The following is an 18967-nucleotide window of genomic DNA, read 5'->3' on the forward strand; positions in this document are numbered from 1 at the left end:
TTTTTAGATACTTCTCTTCCTCTCCATTATTGTCTTATATTTTAAAAGCCCAGGTTGGATCAATAAGTATTAAATGTATCACATATTTATTACTCCTTTTGGAGACTGCTTGACTCTTTCCTCCCTCTCCTGCTTTATCAGTATCCTAGATACAGGATTGATACAAAGGATCTACCACAAATAGATCCTTTGGGGACTTCCCTGGTGGTGCAGTGGTTAAGAATCTGCCTGCCTATGCAGGGGACACAGATTTGAGCCCTGGTCCAGGAAGATCCCACATGCCGTGGAGCAACTAAGCCCGTGCACCACAACTCTGAGCCTGCACTCTAGAGCCCCCGAGCCACAACTACTGAGCCTGCGCGCCACAACTACTGAAGCCCGTCCACCTAGAGCCTGAGCTCCGCAACAAGAGAAGCCATCGCAATGAGAAGAACACGGACTGCAACAATAGAGGAGCCCCCGCTCAACACAACTAGCGAAAGCCCATGCGCAGCAGCGAAGGCCCAATGCAGCCAAAAATAAAGACAAAACCAAAAAAAACCCAAATAGATCCTTTGTATCAGTCTCTCCACTCCCTGCCTCTTTCTCCTATTGCCCACAGTATACAACTTAGCAGAGAGTCAACACTAAATATGATTCTACAAAAAATAAGGAAAAAAAGTTTTGTCCTATTACCCATTTTAATTAAAAAGCCCTTATTAGACAATCTGAAAACGATGGCTGAAAACCACAGCCTCCATCATCTTTGAAGCCAAGAATTAGCACCTGGGCTCCTGCCTGATTCATCGCTAAGGAAGGGATGAGAGGTGATCGGTGGTTGTCTGGATGCTGTTGATCAGTAACAGAACCTTGGTCAACATTGTCACTTTTCCAAACTTGACAAAATCCAGTTGGCTTTCCCACTGCATATTCTGGTGGCATCTTAGACCAGGTAGAGTTCAATAAACTTTCTTGAAATCCAGGATTTTGCAGAGATTGAAATTGTTCCCTCAAAGCCTAGATTGTCAAGGAGTAAACCACAGCTCTGGTTCTCTTCTTCACTGGGAGCAATTCATCTTCATAATCAAAGACTAATACATTCAGGTAAACTGTGTTCCTGTGTGGATTTAAATCTTACTGTTCAAAATTCACTCTTGATAGTAAAAAATAAGGATGAGGCAAATGGGTTGAAAAGGGTTCCGTAGGACCCTCTAATGGAAAAGGAGCCAAAGATTATAAAACTTTAGAGCTTATGAGTTTAATGACACATATCCCAAAATCTTCTTTCTGGAAAAGTTTCTTGAGAACTGGGGGCCAGAAATATGTTACAGAACAGCTATCTCATGGAATAATAACTCCTTTGAGTATGGTTTCCTACAGCTGTGCAATCTAACTCCTAGTTGGCTAAACCTCCTTACAGAAGTTAAGATATGCCCAGGGGACGCTGGGTCAAATAACCATGAACCAGCTTTCTCTTCCTCTCTGCCCTCCTCTATCTGGGAGGTGTTAGTAGCTTTGCTCAAGACTCCCCAGAGCAACTGGAATTGTTTCTGCTGGAGGAGACGCTCTGCAGCCCGGGCTCCGTGGGACTGAGGTGGCATCAGCTGGAGTGAGTGTGGGGATCCTGGGACAACCTTACCTGGTTTGTTTCTGAGAATTAAAGAAGTTGAGGGTAAGGGTCTTCTGGGAATTTTACTGAGGATGAAGAGGCCTGCAGGGAAACCACTAAGGGAGAGATTATTCAGGGTGAATGACCAAGAGTGTAGAGTGGATATTCTGGGGCCACTAGTTTTCCAGAACAGAGCTGAAATTGCTGGTTTTAAGAATGACTACTTTCTCCTCTGGTTGAGCACAGAGGGAATAACTAGCAGATTTGCTTATTTAAAAAGAGAGGAATTAATGCAGAACTTTTTCATTTAAAAAAAAAAGACTAAATCTGAAACTTTGTTTGTCTCTTTTGGACCCTCATCTAAGAGCTCCTAAACATCTACAACCTCTTATCTCTTAAAGTTACTTTCATTTTTTATTTCTTACCCTGAATCCTTATAAGAAACTACGGTCTTGACAAGTAGGCTGCGGGACAACTCATCCCTATGGGACTCTAAGGACTGGCCACTTGTCTGTGACATTCATCCTCCAAATACCTTCTCTTCAGGGAACTTGAGTTCCCAGACAGCCTGGGCCCCCCTGATGGCCATGAGAGGTAGGGGACTGATCCTGTGGATCTCAGGCTGAGGACTTTCTCATGGACCTGGAACCCTCTGCTTTGCAGCTTGAAGAGCTCCGATGGCAGTTAACAAGGGTCCAACTTTGCTGGATGAAGATCGCCCTGTAAGTAACTTGGGCTCATATGAGACAGTGGACAACTCTGTGGGGAGGAAGGAGACGGGAGGAGAAGTTCAGGAGGCTTAGAGCAAGATATGTCTAGATTATATTCATAACTCATTGACCATTATGTCTTAGTTATTCTTGCCCTCACTACCTTTTGCAGAAGGCTGTTAGAGAATGTGAGGGGGAAGAAAAGATGTCTATTAAAAACTAAGTACCTTGGAGAAAAAGCACAGAAAAGTTGGCTGGGAGGGAAAGGAGAGGAAGGGAACTACTATATTCTAAAGCCTGAAACAGAAGCCCATGCTTTGTCCACCCAGGCGAAATGTATATTTGGGATGGAGCCTCTGCATTTTGTAACTCCAGAGGCTTCTTGTATGGTGCAGTCTATGTAAATGGCACCTCTTAGAGTTACACGATGCACATTATGTATGTGGGAAGGGGTTAGAGGGGCAGTGTGTCCAGTTTGTGTGTCTGACCTGGTTTTCAGTGTGACTCAGAGTGGTTTGACACGTTTAGGTGTATTGATGCCTCCTGGCAAGGCCTCTCTAACTTAGGTACAGTTCAAATAGTGAAACTTAAAAATTGTGAACCCATATAATACCCATCTTGTCCCAAGTTAGGCTTTAACTAACCTCTGTACTAGTAATCACCATGTTAAGTTTTTTATTGGATCATAGAACACAGAGAGGCATAAAATGGTCAAGTGCATAGTTAAGAGGTATTGATAGTTTATTGCCGTCCCAGGACCTCTCTCCTTTGGCTTTGCCTAAAACAACTCCTGAAGGTTCTGTCCAAAATGTTAAAGAAATTTTTTCTTGTTTACAGTCATAATCTTTTTCTAGTTCAAATTTCAAACTCACCTGCAAGACCAAAAGCTGAAATATTGCAGCTTGCTGTCTAGTATACATGAGGTCTCCTTGATGGGTCTTCTAACTCAGCCGCCTACAAACAGAAGAAGCTAGGTCCTCACCTTTAGAGCAGAACTATGCAACAGTGCATATTCAAAGCTACAGAAAGAGCTCGAACATCTGAGTCAGACCTGGGATGTTTATGTGGAGAATTCTTAATATTCCTAAGAACAGACAGAAAAATATAATACCCTTCACTAGCCCCAGCAACCATAATCCATGGACAATTGTGTCTCATCCTCACCCCATTCATTCCCCAGCCTTGTGTTTTTTGTTTTGTTTTGTTTTTGTTTTTTTGCGGTACATGGGCCTCTCACTGCTGTGGCCTCTCCCGTGGCGGAGCACAGGCTCAGGACGTGCAGGCTCAGCGGCCATGGCTCATGGGCCCAGCCGCTCCGCGGCATGTGGGATCTTCCTGGACTGGGGCACGAACCCATGTCCCCTGCATCGGCAGGCGGACTGTCAACCACTGCGCCACCAGGGAAGCCCCCTTGTGTTATTTTGAAGCAAATCTCAGACATGCTGTTTCAGGCCTGAGTTGGCCTGGCAGTGCCACTCACTAACTGTGTGATCTTGGGTAAGTCACTTCACATCTCTGAGTCTTTGTCTCATTGGCAAAGTGCTGATGATAATGCTGACCTCAGAGTGTTGCTCTTAGAATTAAATGAGGTCATATCATGAAAGCACCCCAATCAGTGCCTGGAGCATAATGGCACTGAGTAAATGTTGTTTCCCTCTGCAGGATTAGAATCCACTTTTTCTTTTTTTTTTTTTAACCTCAAAGATCAGTGTTTCTCCACTAAGATTCTTAGGTGATCTAAAGTTTAATTAAGTGCCTGCTGTTGAGGTTAGAATGCATTAATAAGACCACAGCACCCCAATAACGAGAGGTGATGGTTTCACTATACCTCACACACTCAGACCACACCTGGAATGCTGTCTTCAAGTCTGAGTGCTATATTTTTTAGAAAGGCGATGTCAAACTGTAGTGTGTGCAGAGGAGGGAATCAGCAGATCAGGGCGCTGAGCCGTTTGTAAGCTAAGTAAGCTATTTAGAATGGAGAAGGGACTGCTAAAGGGAGAAATATTTGTCTTCAAGTGTGTGAAAGGCCAGCCCGTGAATGATGAAACAGATTTCCTCAGTATTGTTACACAGGGCAGAGAGTAGAGCGGATTTCAGCTCAGCCACGCTGTCCAACAAGGGGCATAGGCCACTCTATGAGGGGTGAGCTCCATGCAAGGAGACGTCCAAATACAAGCCTCCCAGAGGGACCGTGGGAAGCAGTCTTGCTACAGAGGCCCCTGGAGGCCTAAGATTCTGTGATTCTGTATGGTTGGGCAGATCTAAACTTAACACCTTAGGTGCAGCCCTGACTGTGATTCACCTATTCAACTAACATTACTGTGCAGGCTTTAGGTTAGGCCCTGGAGATACAGAGATGACAGTCTCCTGGGAGAGAGCCAAGTACACACATGATCAAGACGAGCACCATGTATGATACGGAAACAACCCAGCGAGGGAAGTGGTGGCTTCTGATGTGAAGGAGGAGAGTCAGGAAGCTTCACACAAGAAGCAATGCTCAAGCCGTGTCTTGAAGGAGTGACATTTTGCCAGACGGAAGGGACTGTGGGAGGGAAGGGGAGCATCCTAGGCAGTGGGACAAGCACTGGAGGCAGGGAGGCAGTCTCCCGAAAAGACCAGAAAGATGTTCAAATGAAGCTACCAATCCAAGGTGGACTAAAACTCTAGGCAGGTGTGCCGACACACTTGCTCCTACCATTAAGTTTAAGTGGGGTGGCTGCGGGTTGGGGGGTAGCCCCTGGAGGCCAGAGTTTGCCCAGTAGCTCTCCAGAGCCAGGATTGTGACCAGGAGAGCATGGCAGCCTGGCTCTTGTTTTCCCTGTGGGGCCTCCAGAGACCTCTCTAGTCTGGGTTTCTCCTAGGTCACTTGGACCCAGGCCAGCCCTAATGGGCTCCATGGCCCTGGGGCTGCCTCCCCAGGAGGTGGGAGGAGGAGGTGGGATGACTTCAGTACCTGCTTTCCTTCCACTCCAGGAGCAGGAGAACGTGCTGCAGCGGGTCCTGCAGCTGCCGGTGGTGAGCAGCACCTGTGAGTGCTTCCAGAAGACCTATACCAGCACCAAGGAAGCCCACCCCCTGGTGACCTCTGTATGCAGTGCATACGAGAAGGGCGTGCAGAGCGCCACCAGCTTGGCAGCCTGGAGCATGGAGCCGGTGGTCCGAAGGCTGTCCACCCAGTGTGAGTCCTTGCACTCGGAGGCTGTCTGCCTGTTCAGTGATGCTCACTGCCTGCCTGCCAGTCTTTTGTCCGTCTATCAGTCTGTTTGATAGCTTGCTTGTCTGTCTGCCTTTTTGTTTGTCTGACTGCCTTCCTGAGTATCTACATCCCAATACATAGTCTTTTCATCTACAGATATAGATGATATAAATATAGACGTAGATATAGATATAGGTCTCTTCTCATGTATAGATGCCTCATCTGTAGCCCAGCTGGCATTTGCCTAGGACGACAATGATGGGCCACATAACTGGCAGGAGAAGGGGTGGGCAGAGCTATGAGGGCAGTGGTGGGAGTGGGGGCCCATGGCAGACCAGACACGCACTTTGGCTCCAAATCCAGCAGCAGCAGCAGGAACTAGCAGAGTCTGGCACAGAGGCAGAGGCAGTGGGCACTAGGGCTAGCCTGGCAGGGTTGGGGGGAGAGGAGGGAGAGGGGAAGCCCTCTGGGTCCAGCAGCTGATGGTACTGGCCCCATGACAGGCCGGGGCAGCAGAGAGCTACCAGTCAGGGCCCTGAAGGTGAGGACGACTTACCAGACCTGCCCCTGTTCAAATTGTTCTGCCCCGTTGGAAAATATGGTCTCCACGGCACGGCTCTTGACAGGGCTGAGGGAAATTCCAGAAGTCTAGGACCTGCCACAGTCCTGATTACAGAGTTATGGGTATCTGAGGATTTGGCACAGCCAACGGGAGAGGGCAGATATAAAGAAGACCTGGGCCTGGGTCCGCCTCCCTGCCTGCAAAGTCCTTAAATAATTTCCCTGCGTCTCACTTTGCCCAATCGGAAGTCAGCCAAGTCATCTGGGCTCTCTGCTGCTTGAGAATTTTGTGAAGAAACCTGGGATATCTGGAGAAAGAACATATGAAAGAGAATATATAGATATCCTTTAAAACTGTGATCTCCATGGTCATGTCTGCAGAGCTGATGTCCTCGGCAGCCCCTGGGCAGTATCTCCCAGGAACATTTGCATCCTCTGGCACTCTTCCCTGTGACCTTCTTCCCAGTGTTGACCATCTCATTCCTAGAGGTTAAAAGGAAGGGCCATGGACTATCTGGAACTCTAGAACAGCCTTTCACCTCTAGAATTAAGCATTGCCAGGCCTGCTCCCACCCTAGGGCCTGGCTGCCCCTCCACCATGACACCTCTGCTCTCCCCCCTCGTGTTCACCCAGCGCTCACCCAGAGAGGGGTTGTAGGAGGAGGAGAGACCAGGATCTGTTGGTGATTCACAAAGGTTCTGTCACTTCCTCCTCACAACAACCCTGCAAGGTTTGTCCACATTAATCCACATTTTACAAGTGAGGAACTTGAGGCTCAGCCAGGTTGCGACCTGCCTGAAACTACACTGCAGATGCAGGTGCTGGGCTTTGAGTGCAGATCTGCATGACTCCAGAGCTCCTGCTCAGAGGGAAAACATCCTGCTCTCAAGGAGTCACAGTGAATGGTGGCTAAAGGTAGCAGAGGGCCTCAGATTCCCAGATGCTTTGGGGGTAGCAGGGCTGGGGGTTTTGAGGGCTCCAAGGTGCCTTCCTTGGCACAGAGGCCCCTGCTGGGCTCTCACAGTGGGGGCAGGGCTCACGTGACCATGGCCTTTTGCTTCCAGTCATAGCTGCCAACGAGCTGGCCTGCCGAGGCCTGGACCACCTGGAGGAAAAGATCCCGGCCCTCCAGTATCCTCCCGAAAAGGTGAGCCCCTCCCCTCTTCTCTAAGGCTCCCCACATTGTTTTCACTGCCTCCCAGTTGAGGAGAGGGCACGAGCCCATGATGCATAAATGTGAGTCTTTTGTTTCTGTGGCAAATGCCTTCCAAGGCTGGTGGCAGCTGCCTGTCCCTAAGACCATACGATGGGCTTCTTCCTCTCCCTGTGGGGCCAGATGAAGGCAGGCTTTCTGAAACCAGCAGGCACAGCCCAGAGGCAAACTCAAACAGGAGCTTGGGGTAGGACCCACTGCTTCTGATTCCCTGCTCTTTGGACCGTTTGGTGACTACAGCCACCTGAGATCGTGGGTCACACTCGTCAGATCCCAGGCTTGCAGTCCCATGTCCTCAAGATCCAACACTTTATGGACCATGAGACTGAAAATGTCACTTTACCTGGATGGCTATTCATTGGGCATTTGCCATGGTAAGGGCCATGTCTGGTACTTTGGGGGAATAAGTTGCACTCTCAGACGCTATCCATCTCACTGACAAACTACCACCATCTCACAAACATTTACTGAGCCCTACCCTATGACAGGGGTCATGACATATGATTTATAGAGCCCTCTCATTTAATCCTCTTATCAATCCTCTGGTATAGGGGTGGGTATCCCCATTTTACAGATGAGAAAACTAGTGACTTCCCCCTGACCACACAGCCTTAAGTGGAGGCCACATGAGAGCAGGTCTATTTGGCTCTGAGGCCTGTGCTCTTCACTTATTTTTCCAGATAAACGGCAACGTCTTTGTCACAGAGGAGCTCCTAAGGCAAAGGAGAGAAAGACATTATTTCAATGCAGAACCTGTAGGAAGATCAACCACATCTATAAGTCCACATAAGTGCAGATAGGAATGTGAGCAATGTTCTGAGGGCAAGACAGAGCAGACAGCAGAGGAATTGGAAGAGGAGATGTCTTGTGTGCATGAGGTGTTATCAAGGAGGTGGACTTTAGGGGGCATTCTTGAAGGATGGTTAGGATCTTGACAGGTAGAAATGGGGTGCAAAGAAGTCAGGAGATCTAAGTGGTTGGCACAAGAAGGACTGGAGCCCTTTTCCTTTTAAGTTCAGCTTAATCAAGCTGCCCAAATATTGGTGCCAGTCCCCTTTAAATGAGGCTTTCCTGAAGCTGGGCTCAGGGTCTGTCAGATCCAATGCCTGACTCCCCTCCCCACTTCCTCCAGATTGCTTCTGAGCTGAAGGACACCATCTCTACCCACCTTCGCAGTGCCAGGAACAGCATCAGTGTGCCCATCGCCAGCACTTCAGACAAAGTCCTAGAGGCCGCTCTGGCTGGCTGTGAGCTCGCCTGGGGGATGGTCAAAGACACTGCCGAATTTGCTGCCAACACCCGAGCTGGCCAGCTAGCCTCTGGAGGAGCCGACTTGGCCTTGGGTGGTGTTGAGAAGGTGGTAGAGTTCCTCCTCCCTCCAGCCAAGGAAGAGTCAGGTATCTGCCATTAGGGGGCCTGGGGAGTGAGTTGGCCCCCATGCTGCTTGGGAATTAGGAAGAGGCAGCCAGGGCCCATCTAGCCCCTGCTCTGGAACAGGGATGGCCCAGCAAGATTTTCAGATGGATCCATCCTCACCTAGCCCTCTCTCCCCATTTTTAAGTGGAGAAAGTGAGTTTCCCAAATCACCAGCGAGCTTGTGGTGGAGCTAGGATGACCACTTTCCAACCCTAGACACAACCCAGCTTTGCCCAGTGCCTTTCTGATCAGCTTTCCTTTCCTTCCCCTCACAAACTCCTACCTAGCCCCTGCTCCAGGACACCAGCATGCCCAGAAACCTCCCCAGGCCAAGCCGGGCCTCGTGAGCAGGGTTGGGGCCCTGGCCAACACTCTCTCTCAACACACCTTCCAGACCACAGCCCGGGTGCTGAAACAGGGCCAGGCCCTGGCCATGTGGATCCCAGGTGTGGCGCCCCTGGTGAGTGTCTGCCCTGAGCTCTGACTGACCCACGGCCTGGGAACCCTGTCTGTGGGCCTCCTGGTCCCTCCCATCCCCTACCCAATTCTGCCTCCTGTCCTAGGAACTTCCTCTCTTCCGGCCTGGGCAGGGACTTTAGGTCTAAGGGCAAGAGGACTTTGGGGTGGTGGGCTAGTCCTCTAGGATGCAAGGGGAGAGGGCAGGCCTGCTTGTTAGGGTGGTCCTGCCCCCCACCCTCTTCTGTCTCTCCCATTCTCCCTCTGAGTCACCCCCACCCTCCCAAGCCTTCCTCCTCCCAAGTGGGCCCTCCCACTTGTGAGGAAGCAGAGACACCCCCCCCACACACCGTCTGCCCTCTAGGCACTAGGGAGTGTCATCTGTAAATAAGCAAGGCACAAAACCCATTCTGTTGGGCAGAGAGCCCCAGTTGGGCTGTGTCTCTGACTGCGCCCAGGGTTCTGGTTTCCCTTCTAGAGGCTTCTAATTTGCATCCCACTGCACCCAAGGTAAAGCTGCCTTTTCTAGGCCCAGATAGGGCTTACTCCCCACCACACCCCACCTCCACCTCTCTGTGTATTTTAGCAGAGATAGCCTGGATTATTTTCATAGGAACTTTAGTAAGAAACTAAGCAGCCCCCCACCTCAAAAAAAAGGAAATAAAAGCATTAACGCATAAATGTCAACAAACAAGATAACCACTTCTCAGCCATCAAGAGGGTGGTACTTTTAAAAGCATCCTCAGGCCTGGCTTATTCATTCAAGCAAATGTTTGCTGAGAACCTACTATGTGCCAGCTCCTGTAGCTCCAGTAGGGATACAGGAGTAGTAGTTCTCCTCTGTCACCTGCACTGGGGGGCCACTTCCCCATGGGGGCTAGACTAACTCCTGCGCCCTGGCCTAGCCCCTAGTGGGCAGGGGCCACTGTACGGCACAGCCTCAGCCACCACCGTTCATATAGAAAATAATGGTGTCCCAGGGACTTCCCTGGCGGTCCAGTGGTTAGGACCTTGCCTTCCAATGCAGTGGGTGTGGGTTCGATCCCTGGTCAGGCAGCTAAGATCCCACATGCCTCGCAGCCAAAAGACCAAACATAAAACAAGCAATACTGCAACAAATTCAATAAAGACTTTAAAAATGGTCCACATCAAAAAAGAAAAAAATCTTAAAAAGAAAATAATGGTGTCCCCTAAGGATGTATAACAAGGAGACCCTGTTTGTGGGGTTCCCTAGGGGTTTGAAATGAGCCAAGCTGTGCCCCAGGGGACACCAGCCCACCTACCCATGTCAGTTTCCTCCCATGGGATCCTCTGGCCCACTTGATTTTTTTCACTCTTTAAAAGATCTGCAGGGAGTATGTACTAAAGCTAAACATACATATCCCCTATGACTCAGCAATTCCACCCGACAGAAATAAGAGCTTATGTCCCCCAAAGACACACCGGAAATGTTCCTATCAGCTTTATCCTTAGCCAAGAACTGGAAATAGCACAAATGTCCATCAACAGTAGAATGGGTATATTGTGGTATATTTATTCAGTGGAATATGACACAAATGAAAAAGGAGGAACTACTCTGACACTCAGTAATGTGGATGAATCTCACAACACAACGTTGAACAAAAGCTATTCATGAAAGAAAACACGTTGTGTGAGTCCATTTACAAATGCGAAAAATCAATGCATGGTGATAGAGGCCAGAATGTGGTCACCCTTATGTGGTACTGACTGGGTGAGGGGCACAGGGAGTCTTCTGGGGTGTCGAAAATGTCTATATCTTGATCTGTAATGGTCACACAGGTGTGTGTTTCTAAAAATTCCCAGAGGTGTATACTAAAGCTTGTGCACCTTAGTGGGTGTAAGTTACCACTCCATAAAAAGTTTGAAGAACAGTCTGCTGGGGCCAGGCCCTGCTTGCCTCCCCCAACCCTGACCCTGGGGGTGAGGGGCTTTGCCTGCTGAGGCTGCCCAGCCTCTGGCAGGGGCTGTGAAACCAGCAGCCCGCCACCTTCCCGCCCTCAGAGCAGCCTGGCCCAGTGGGGCGCATCGGTGGCCATACAGGTGGTGTCCCGGCGGTCGAGTGAGGTGCGGGTGCCCTGGCTGCACAACCTCACTGCCACCCGGGAGGAGGACCACAATGACCAGATGGACACAGAGGGGGAGGAGACAGAGGTGGAGGAGGAGGAATCAGAGACGGAGGAGAACAAGCTCAGTGAGGTAAGGGAGAGAGCAGAAGCCGAGCGGGATGCGGGAACCTGGAGGTCCCACAGCCCACCGAGGGGGTGAGAAGCAGAGGCCCCGGGTGAAACAGGGGCCCCAGGAATGTAGTACATGGGTGCAGTGCTCTTCACCTCACCCCCAAACGCCCAGATAACAAAGTTCTCTCAGAGGATCCTCACAACAACCCCATAAAATAGGCAGGACAGAGATTGTCATCCCCATTTTGCAGATGAAGAAACTGAGGTTCAGAGAGCAGAAGTGACCTGCCCAAGAGCCAGGCTAATAGTTTTTTCAGTTTGGTATCCACGTTCTTTCCCCTCTAGCTCTGGGGATGGTGAGGAGAGGGGAAGGGTCAGGGGAGTTGCTGAGGAGGCACTGACCTTGCTCTGGCCCCCAGGGAGCAGCCCTGCCTGGCCCACAAGACCTCCTGGGTGGTGTGGTGCACACCCTGCAGAAGGCCCTCCAGAGCACCATCTCGGTCGTGACGTGGGTGCCTGCGGCTGTGCTGGGCACGGCAGGGAGGTTGCTGCATCTCATGCCAGCCCGTGCTGTCTCCTCCGCCAAGGGCAGGGCCATGTCCCTGTCTGATGCCCTGAAGGGCGTTACTGACAACGTCGTGGACACCGTGGTGCACTATGTGCCGGTGAGTCCCCCTACCCTTCCGGCTAACCCTCCCCCTCCCCCCCACCCCTGAAAGGACAGATAAAGCAGATTTGACTGAAGGGGCTGCAGCTGCCCTCCCTTCCCCAGTCTCTGATCCTCAGTGCCCCAGAAACATTTTGACATACTATGGCCTTGACTGGGGGCCTTGGCAGCCCCCAAAGTACAGAGACCTGTGGCCTTGGCCTGAGACCTTTCCCCACATCTGTCCTTCCCACCTGCTGCTGGGGAGGTCACCCACCATTAATCTGGGGGTCCCAGTGGCCAAGTCCTCACCCCTCAGCTCCGAACTGAAGGACCTGGCAGGTTTGCATGCTGCTCCCTGGGAAAGCGTTGCAGGGAGGCTTCCAGGGCACCCTGCGGGGTCGGCTAGGTTCCAGGGGACAGCAGCTGCCGCCATGCCAATTCCAACACCTGTCACCAACAGGAAAACCCCAAGGAGTGCCAGTACTATCACTTTGGGGGTCCCTGGGTCCCTTTCCAGAGCAAGTTACAGGTCGAGCAGTCAGTAGGAGGGCTGGTCAGGGCAGGAGGCCCCTTAGAGCTGAGGGTTGAGGGAGGCTGTGAGGGTAGTGGGGGAATGGGTTACTCAGCCACTCACTCTCACTAAGAGGCATGGCAGGGGGTCTTGGCAGCCAGCTTGTTCACCTTGGGCCCAAAACAGAGCCAGGCGTGGGTACCCTGACCCAGGCAGGGGCAAGGAAGGGTCCACGGAAGGGTCAGGAACGCCACTGACCTCCCACTGAGGAACCTCCGAGGGAGACCCGAGGGGTCCAGAAACTTTAGAGGGTGGCTGGCTGCCTTGCCTTGGGGGTCTGGACTGTGCACACTGTCAGGGAGGGCAGGACCTAAGCGGTCTCCCCCACACCCTCCATCCCTGTCCCACACCCCGGCCTCTGCCCTCCGGACGGTCGCTCCCTGGAGGCGTGACCGCGAGGGCCGCAGAGGAGGCGGTGGTGGGAGGCGCAGGGACTAGGGCCAAGGCGGGAGCCTAACGTGGTTTGCCGGCCCCCAGCTCCCCAGGCTGTCGCTGATGGAGCCCGAGAGCGAATTCCGGGAGATCGAAAACCCGCCTGCCGAGGCCGAGAGCCCGGAGGCGGAGCGCAGGGGGTCCGGGGCGCTGCCCGCCGGCTCGGATACCACGTCGCGCCCCGCGCAGTCCCGCGGCAGCCTGCGCAGCGCTCGGGGCCCGGGCGCGGAGGACCGGGTGGACACGGCCGCCGCGCCGCGCACCGCCTTGCCGGCCATGCCCCGCGAGAAGCCCGCGCGCAGGGTCAGCGACAGCTTCTTCCGGCCCAGCGTCATGGAGCCCATCCTGGGCCGCACGCAGTACAGCCAGCTGCGCAAGAAGAGCTGAGCCCGCTGCCCCCATCGCCGTCCCGGCCCGCCGCCCCGCCCCGGCCGAGCGCTGGGGCTGTTGTCTCCTGAAAACAAACAGAACCTACGTGTCCAAATGAGCATTGACTTCTTCCAAGTAGTCCCCTTGGGTCCCGAGCCTCATTCCAAGGATGCTGCCAAGGCACACATCATCTTCTGAGCATCCTTTTTGGGCTTAGCTGTCAGAGCCCATTTTTGAGAAGCATCAGACTAGCAGTCTGCTTTAATTCTATGCCTTGTTATTTTTACCAAAAGATTAATTGCCTAACTTGATCTCTCACTTCTTTCACTAAATTTGTGGCCAAGTGACATTTAACTGTTTCCAGTATTTACATCCATCCTCTGTAGACACATATTTGTCACCAGTGAACGTGTCACCACCCTAAAGGTTCAAGCAGTAGATCCTGGCACATTTTTAAGCCCTGAATGCAGAGATTCTTCTGAGTATACAGGCTCTCAGAAGACTACTTTGAGGGGAACAGCAATCAGGTGCAAAAGCTCTTGAGTGTTTATACCTACGAGCATCACTTTCTGAGTGCCCCACACTCTTCAAAGGCTGAGTCCTGGCCTGTGCTCTGTAGCGCCACCGTCCTGTTCACAGCTACATTCCCATTTGCACCCTTACTGCTTTCCACCTGCATGTTCACCCTTCCGTCCACTTCTCGAATGCTGGCGCCCCTAGTGCTGGGAGACAGTGGTGATCGTTTGTTATACAGTATAGACCATATATTTGGACTCTATAGCCACTGTTCATTCCAAGCCCTATTTTTGAAAATGTTAATATTTCGTACATTTGGAAATGCATACATATAAGTTAAAAATTCAAACACTGCCAAAGGATGTGTGCCTTCCTCCCTGAGTTCCCTGGTTTCTCTTCCCCAAAGCAACCATGGTGCCAGTCTCTTCTGTATCTTTCTGATTACGGACTGTGCATGCACAGGCACATGTGTATATACTCCCCACTGTTTACACAAGCTGTGGGAGGTTATACTCAGTGCTATTTTCACTCAGCAATACATCTTAGAAATCTTTTTTGTATCAGTATCATAAATCCTCCTTGCTCTTTTTAACAGCCACACAGTAAGTGCTTCATAATATAGATGTGCTATGTTTGATTAAACTAGTGCCCTAATCATGGACTTTTAGGTTGTTTCCAATTGTTTGCTCCTTCGAACAGTGCTACAATAAATGTCTTTATACAAACGTTTCATGTAGACGTGTGCATATAGCTATAGGGTAAATTTATAACTTGGAATGATGACATGTCGAGTGAAAGGGAACGTTCATTTTAAATCTTGATAGATAATGCCAAGTAGCCTTCCAAACCAAACTCAGTTTTTCTTGTCATCTGCAGCTGCACAGATAATTCTGACACTTCTGTCAGTCCTTTTAGACATCTCTATATATATACACTCAGCCCCTATAGGTCCCCCTCAGATCCATGAGCACCCTCTTGGCCGCCACTCTGTGGCACACCTAAGAGTCCAGCTCCGTGTAACTGACTCTGGGCCCTGGCAGATCTTTGGTGTAATGAGTCCTTGGCCTTTATCCGTGGTTTTGAAATCTGAGGATGCCCAGAATGAGGAGAGGGGAGTGTTGATGGACATACACATATGGACATGGTCATGACCTTGAACTAGCTTTGGGCCCTCCACCCAACCTCACAATCCACACCACACTCAGCAGTTTCCTGGGGAGGGGGTATGGATCTGGCAAGAGGGGCCCTCAGAAGGTGATATGACATGGCTAAGAAGGCAGTACCAGCCTAGCCCTGGCAGGGTTCCTGTGGGCAGCTGCTGGAGAACTGGCCTCAGGTCTGGTTGTGTAGAGAGAAACACACAGCTATCCTGGGCCTCACCTGCCCATGCTGCTTTCTTCCTGGAGCTCCAGAAACCACACTCCTGACTGTCTACTCCTCCATAGTCCTGTGGCTCCTCCTGCCAGGAGCAACCCAGGAGAACTGTAGAAGTCAGAACACCCATTGGCCAGACACAGACCCCTCACCCTGTCCTGGACCTCAGCCAGGGTGCCGGGAACCAGTACAGGACAGCCCAGGAAGCAAACAGCTTGCCATATAAGTCTCTTTTTATTATTAAATAGATGGTAAAGTGCTCTGAGCCTGGCCCTCAGTATTTCTGAATACTTTTTGGTGAGAAATGAGAGCAAAGCCTCTTCTCTAAATGGCAGAAATTTGCCTCATTGGCTCCAGGTTGGATGTGGGACTTTTCTCTGTTCTGACAACAGAACATGTTCTTGCTCATGTGGATGTGAGGGCTCATCCACACTCATCTTTGGTAGCTCTGGACCTCAGGAAGACTTCCCCTTCACACTGGGATGCCAACGTTCCTCTCCAGAGAAATACTCTATCCCTTCTCTTCTATTCCAGCTCATAAAATGCACCTCCAACTCAATCACAGCTTTTAGAGATGGAAAAACAACGATTACAGACATACATTTATCCATGCAATTATTTACCACTTTTTTCTTCCATACTTATCTGGGATCTTAATATCCAAAGGACTTCTGAACCTGGAGAGAGATATCTCTGCAACTTGGGTTTTAATGCTTATTGTATTAGCCATAGTTTTCCTAAACATTTAAGCACTTTTTACTTAATCAAACTTATTAAATGCATTAATCAAATTATTTTAAATATTTAAATGTTGATACAAACTAAAAAGTCATCAGCTCCATATTCCAGCCACAGAAAAGAGCAAGGGGGTAGAAGAAATTAAACTTCTGCTTATAACTCACTAGAAAAAACTTAGAGTCACATGGCCACATCTGGCCGAAAGGGAGGATGGGAAATATAGTCTTTATTTGGGGTGGCTAGGCATCTAGTTAAAAATCTGAGGTCTTAAAAGGAGGGGAAGTGGATTCTGGGGGTGGGGGGCAACTTGCAATCTCTGCCACACCACTCTCCTGTCAACAGACATTTGGGTTGCTCCTCTATTTCTACTATTACATACTTTTGGCAGTAAACATTGTTATGAGTTGCTTAGGGAATATGATGAAGAGTGGGACTGCTAAGTCATAAAGTATGTGTATTGTTAACTAGATATTGCCAAATTGTCCTCCAACTTGGTTGTTCTGATTTACATTCTCACCAGAAGTATATGAGTCCTCTTATTCAACGTTCTTACCAACACTCGGTATTGTCTGGTTTTATCATTTTTGCAAATCTGAAGTGTGTATAATGGCATTTCTTTGTGGACTTAATTCCGTGAATCACAGTGATATTGAACATTGTTTATTATGTTTATCGAATGTTTGTATTTTCCCTCTGTGAAGTGTCTGTCAAAACTTTTGCGCAGTTTTCTATTGGTTGTTTTTCTTTTTCTCATTGATTTTTAGAAGACTTTAATATTTTTTGGATACCAATCCTTTATCAGCTCTACGCATCACAAATATCCTCTTCCAGTGTGTGGTTTTTCATTCTCTTTATGGTTTCTTTCAATGAACAAAAGTTCTTAATTTTTACTTAGTCAAAATTATAATTCTTTTCCTTTATGTTTTGCAATTTTGAGTAGTTTTTAAAGCTCTCCCTACCATGAAGTCATGAAGATATTCCCCTGTATTTTCTTCAAATATTTTCATAGTTTCGCCTTTTACATTTAATTAATTTTTATATATGGTTTAAGTAGGAATCTGATTTTTCTTCCATATGGATAACTGATTATCCTATACTTTTCCTAATTTCTTGAATTTTTAGTTTCTCCTTAATTGAATTGTACACTGTGGGAAGGCTAAGAGTTTCTTATAGAAGTCAGCTGGAAGCTTCTGACCTGTTGATGTCTGATGCCTGAATGATGCTTTCTTGCATCTAGGTGGAACAGAGGGACCAGGTTCTGCCTCATGTATGGAATAGTCTGGCTTCCCCCGACTCTCAGTTCCGTCGTAGATCAAGTTTCCAAATGTGTTCTATTTATCTATTCCTGTGGCATTAGCACATTGTCTGACTTACAACAGTTTAAAATCTGGTTTCATATCTGGTTGGGCAAGCCCCCCACATTGCCCTTCTGTAGGAGGGCTTTACAACTTCTGGCTCTTTGCTTTTCCATACAAATAATAAAGTCAGCTTGTCAAATTCTACAAAAGGAAAATTTACAGACTCAGCTTGTTTCAATTAACTATAATTATTATTTGCTCTTTTGATGCTCAAATTGTCACAATTTGGCCCCTTTAAGTAGGGGCCTTTGTCCTTTAGGCTGACAACGAACATTCTAAAAGCATGTTTTTTCTGACCACAAAAAAATGATTCCTGTTCTTGACCTAATCCATGGGATCAGCTTTTAAAGAGGAATAGTGGTAGCACAATTTGGACCCTGGATATGCATATCTGATTGTTCCATGTGCATATTGGTGATAGACAGAAAAACACTGCACACCCACTAGTGACAGCTAGAAAAAAGGCATTTCTTTCCAAGGTCATCAATTCACGTTGATAGTTCCCGTGAACTCTAACATCACAAAAATCTTTAAAATTACTGTAACAAAAGTTTCAATTTTCTTTTCTCTAAACTTAAGTACCTTAAAATTGTAATTATAATTATACCAAGGTTTCACTGATCATGATCACCTTTTGTTACATTTACATACATAAAGATCCAAGTTTAGTTTTAGGCTTCTTCACATTGAGTCTAAATGAATCTTTTTTGACTGTGTGGTAACAGGCTGCTCCGAATCATTCCAGCTGAGGACCCCAACTTCTTTAGAATATTTCAGACCAACAGAGTAGTTCTATAGCATATCAGAGAACAATGGGGTTTCATCTACTTTTCCCACATGCTTGAATTTTTGGTTTCTCCTAAACTGAATTATATATTGTAGGAAGGGTCATAGCTTCTGGCAGCTTCTAACAGATGAATGTTTGGTACAAGAATGATGGTCCTTCATGATACATGAATCAGTTGACCAGCCTCTCTTAGCTTTGAAAATTCTAGGAGGTGGTTGTGGATATCATGGATGACTTCCTGTATTAGGGTTCTACAGACAAACAGAACCAACAGGAAGTATATAAATTTATACCAGTAGGAAATATATATACAATTGACCCTTGGACACTGCATAGGTTAGGGGTGCCGACCCTCTGCATAGCTGAAAATCCGAGGGAGATTCCCTGGTGGTCTAGTTGTTAGTGTTGTGGTCTGCAATTCGGCGCTTTAACTGCCATGGCCTGGGTTCAATCCCTGGTTGGCCACGGGGCCAAAAAAAAAAAAAAGAAAAGAAAATCCGAGCATAACTTTACAGTCAGCCCTCTGTACCTGCAGTTCTGCATCTGCGGATTCAACCAACAGGGATTGTGTAGTAATATAGTATGTATTTATTGAAAAATATATGAGTATAAGCCGACCTGCACAATTCAAACCTGTGTTGTTCAAAGGTCAACTGTATATATAACTATGTATACATATATATATTTTATATTTATATATATATAAAGAGATTCATTATAAGGAATTAGCTCACAAGATTATGGAGGCTGGCAAGTCCCGAGAACTACAGGCTGAATCAGCAAGCATGGAGACACAGGAGAGCCAGTGGTTTAGTTCCAGTCCAAAGACTG

General features: G+C 48.6%; 1 protein-coding gene across 1 annotated transcript; it reads left to right on the forward strand.

The window, feature by feature from the left end:
- The first annotated feature begins 459 nt into the window (after positions 1-459).
- On the forward strand, positions 460-18632 carry PLIN1 (perilipin 1). Its single transcript, XM_027089126.1, has 9 exons — positions 460-1588; positions 2252-2310; positions 5275-5479; positions 7124-7206; positions 8405-8669; positions 8976-9148; positions 11167-11361; positions 11762-12007; positions 13040-18632. Exons 2-9 carry the CDS (start codon positions 2266-2268, stop codon positions 13379-13381), a joined length of 1554 nt encoding a protein of 517 aa, XP_026944927.1. The 5' UTR covers positions 460-1588; positions 2252-2265; the 3' UTR covers positions 13382-18632.
- Positions 18633-18967: the final 335 nt, after the last annotated feature.

Source organism: Aethalodelphis obliquidens, unplaced genomic scaffold, assembly GCF_003676395.1.
Source record: "Aethalodelphis obliquidens isolate GAN/ISIS:26980383/991018 unplaced genomic scaffold, ASM367639v1 scaffold65, whole genome shotgun sequence".
Classification (NCBI taxonomy): domain Eukaryota; kingdom Metazoa; phylum Chordata; class Mammalia; order Artiodactyla; family Delphinidae; genus Aethalodelphis; species Aethalodelphis obliquidens.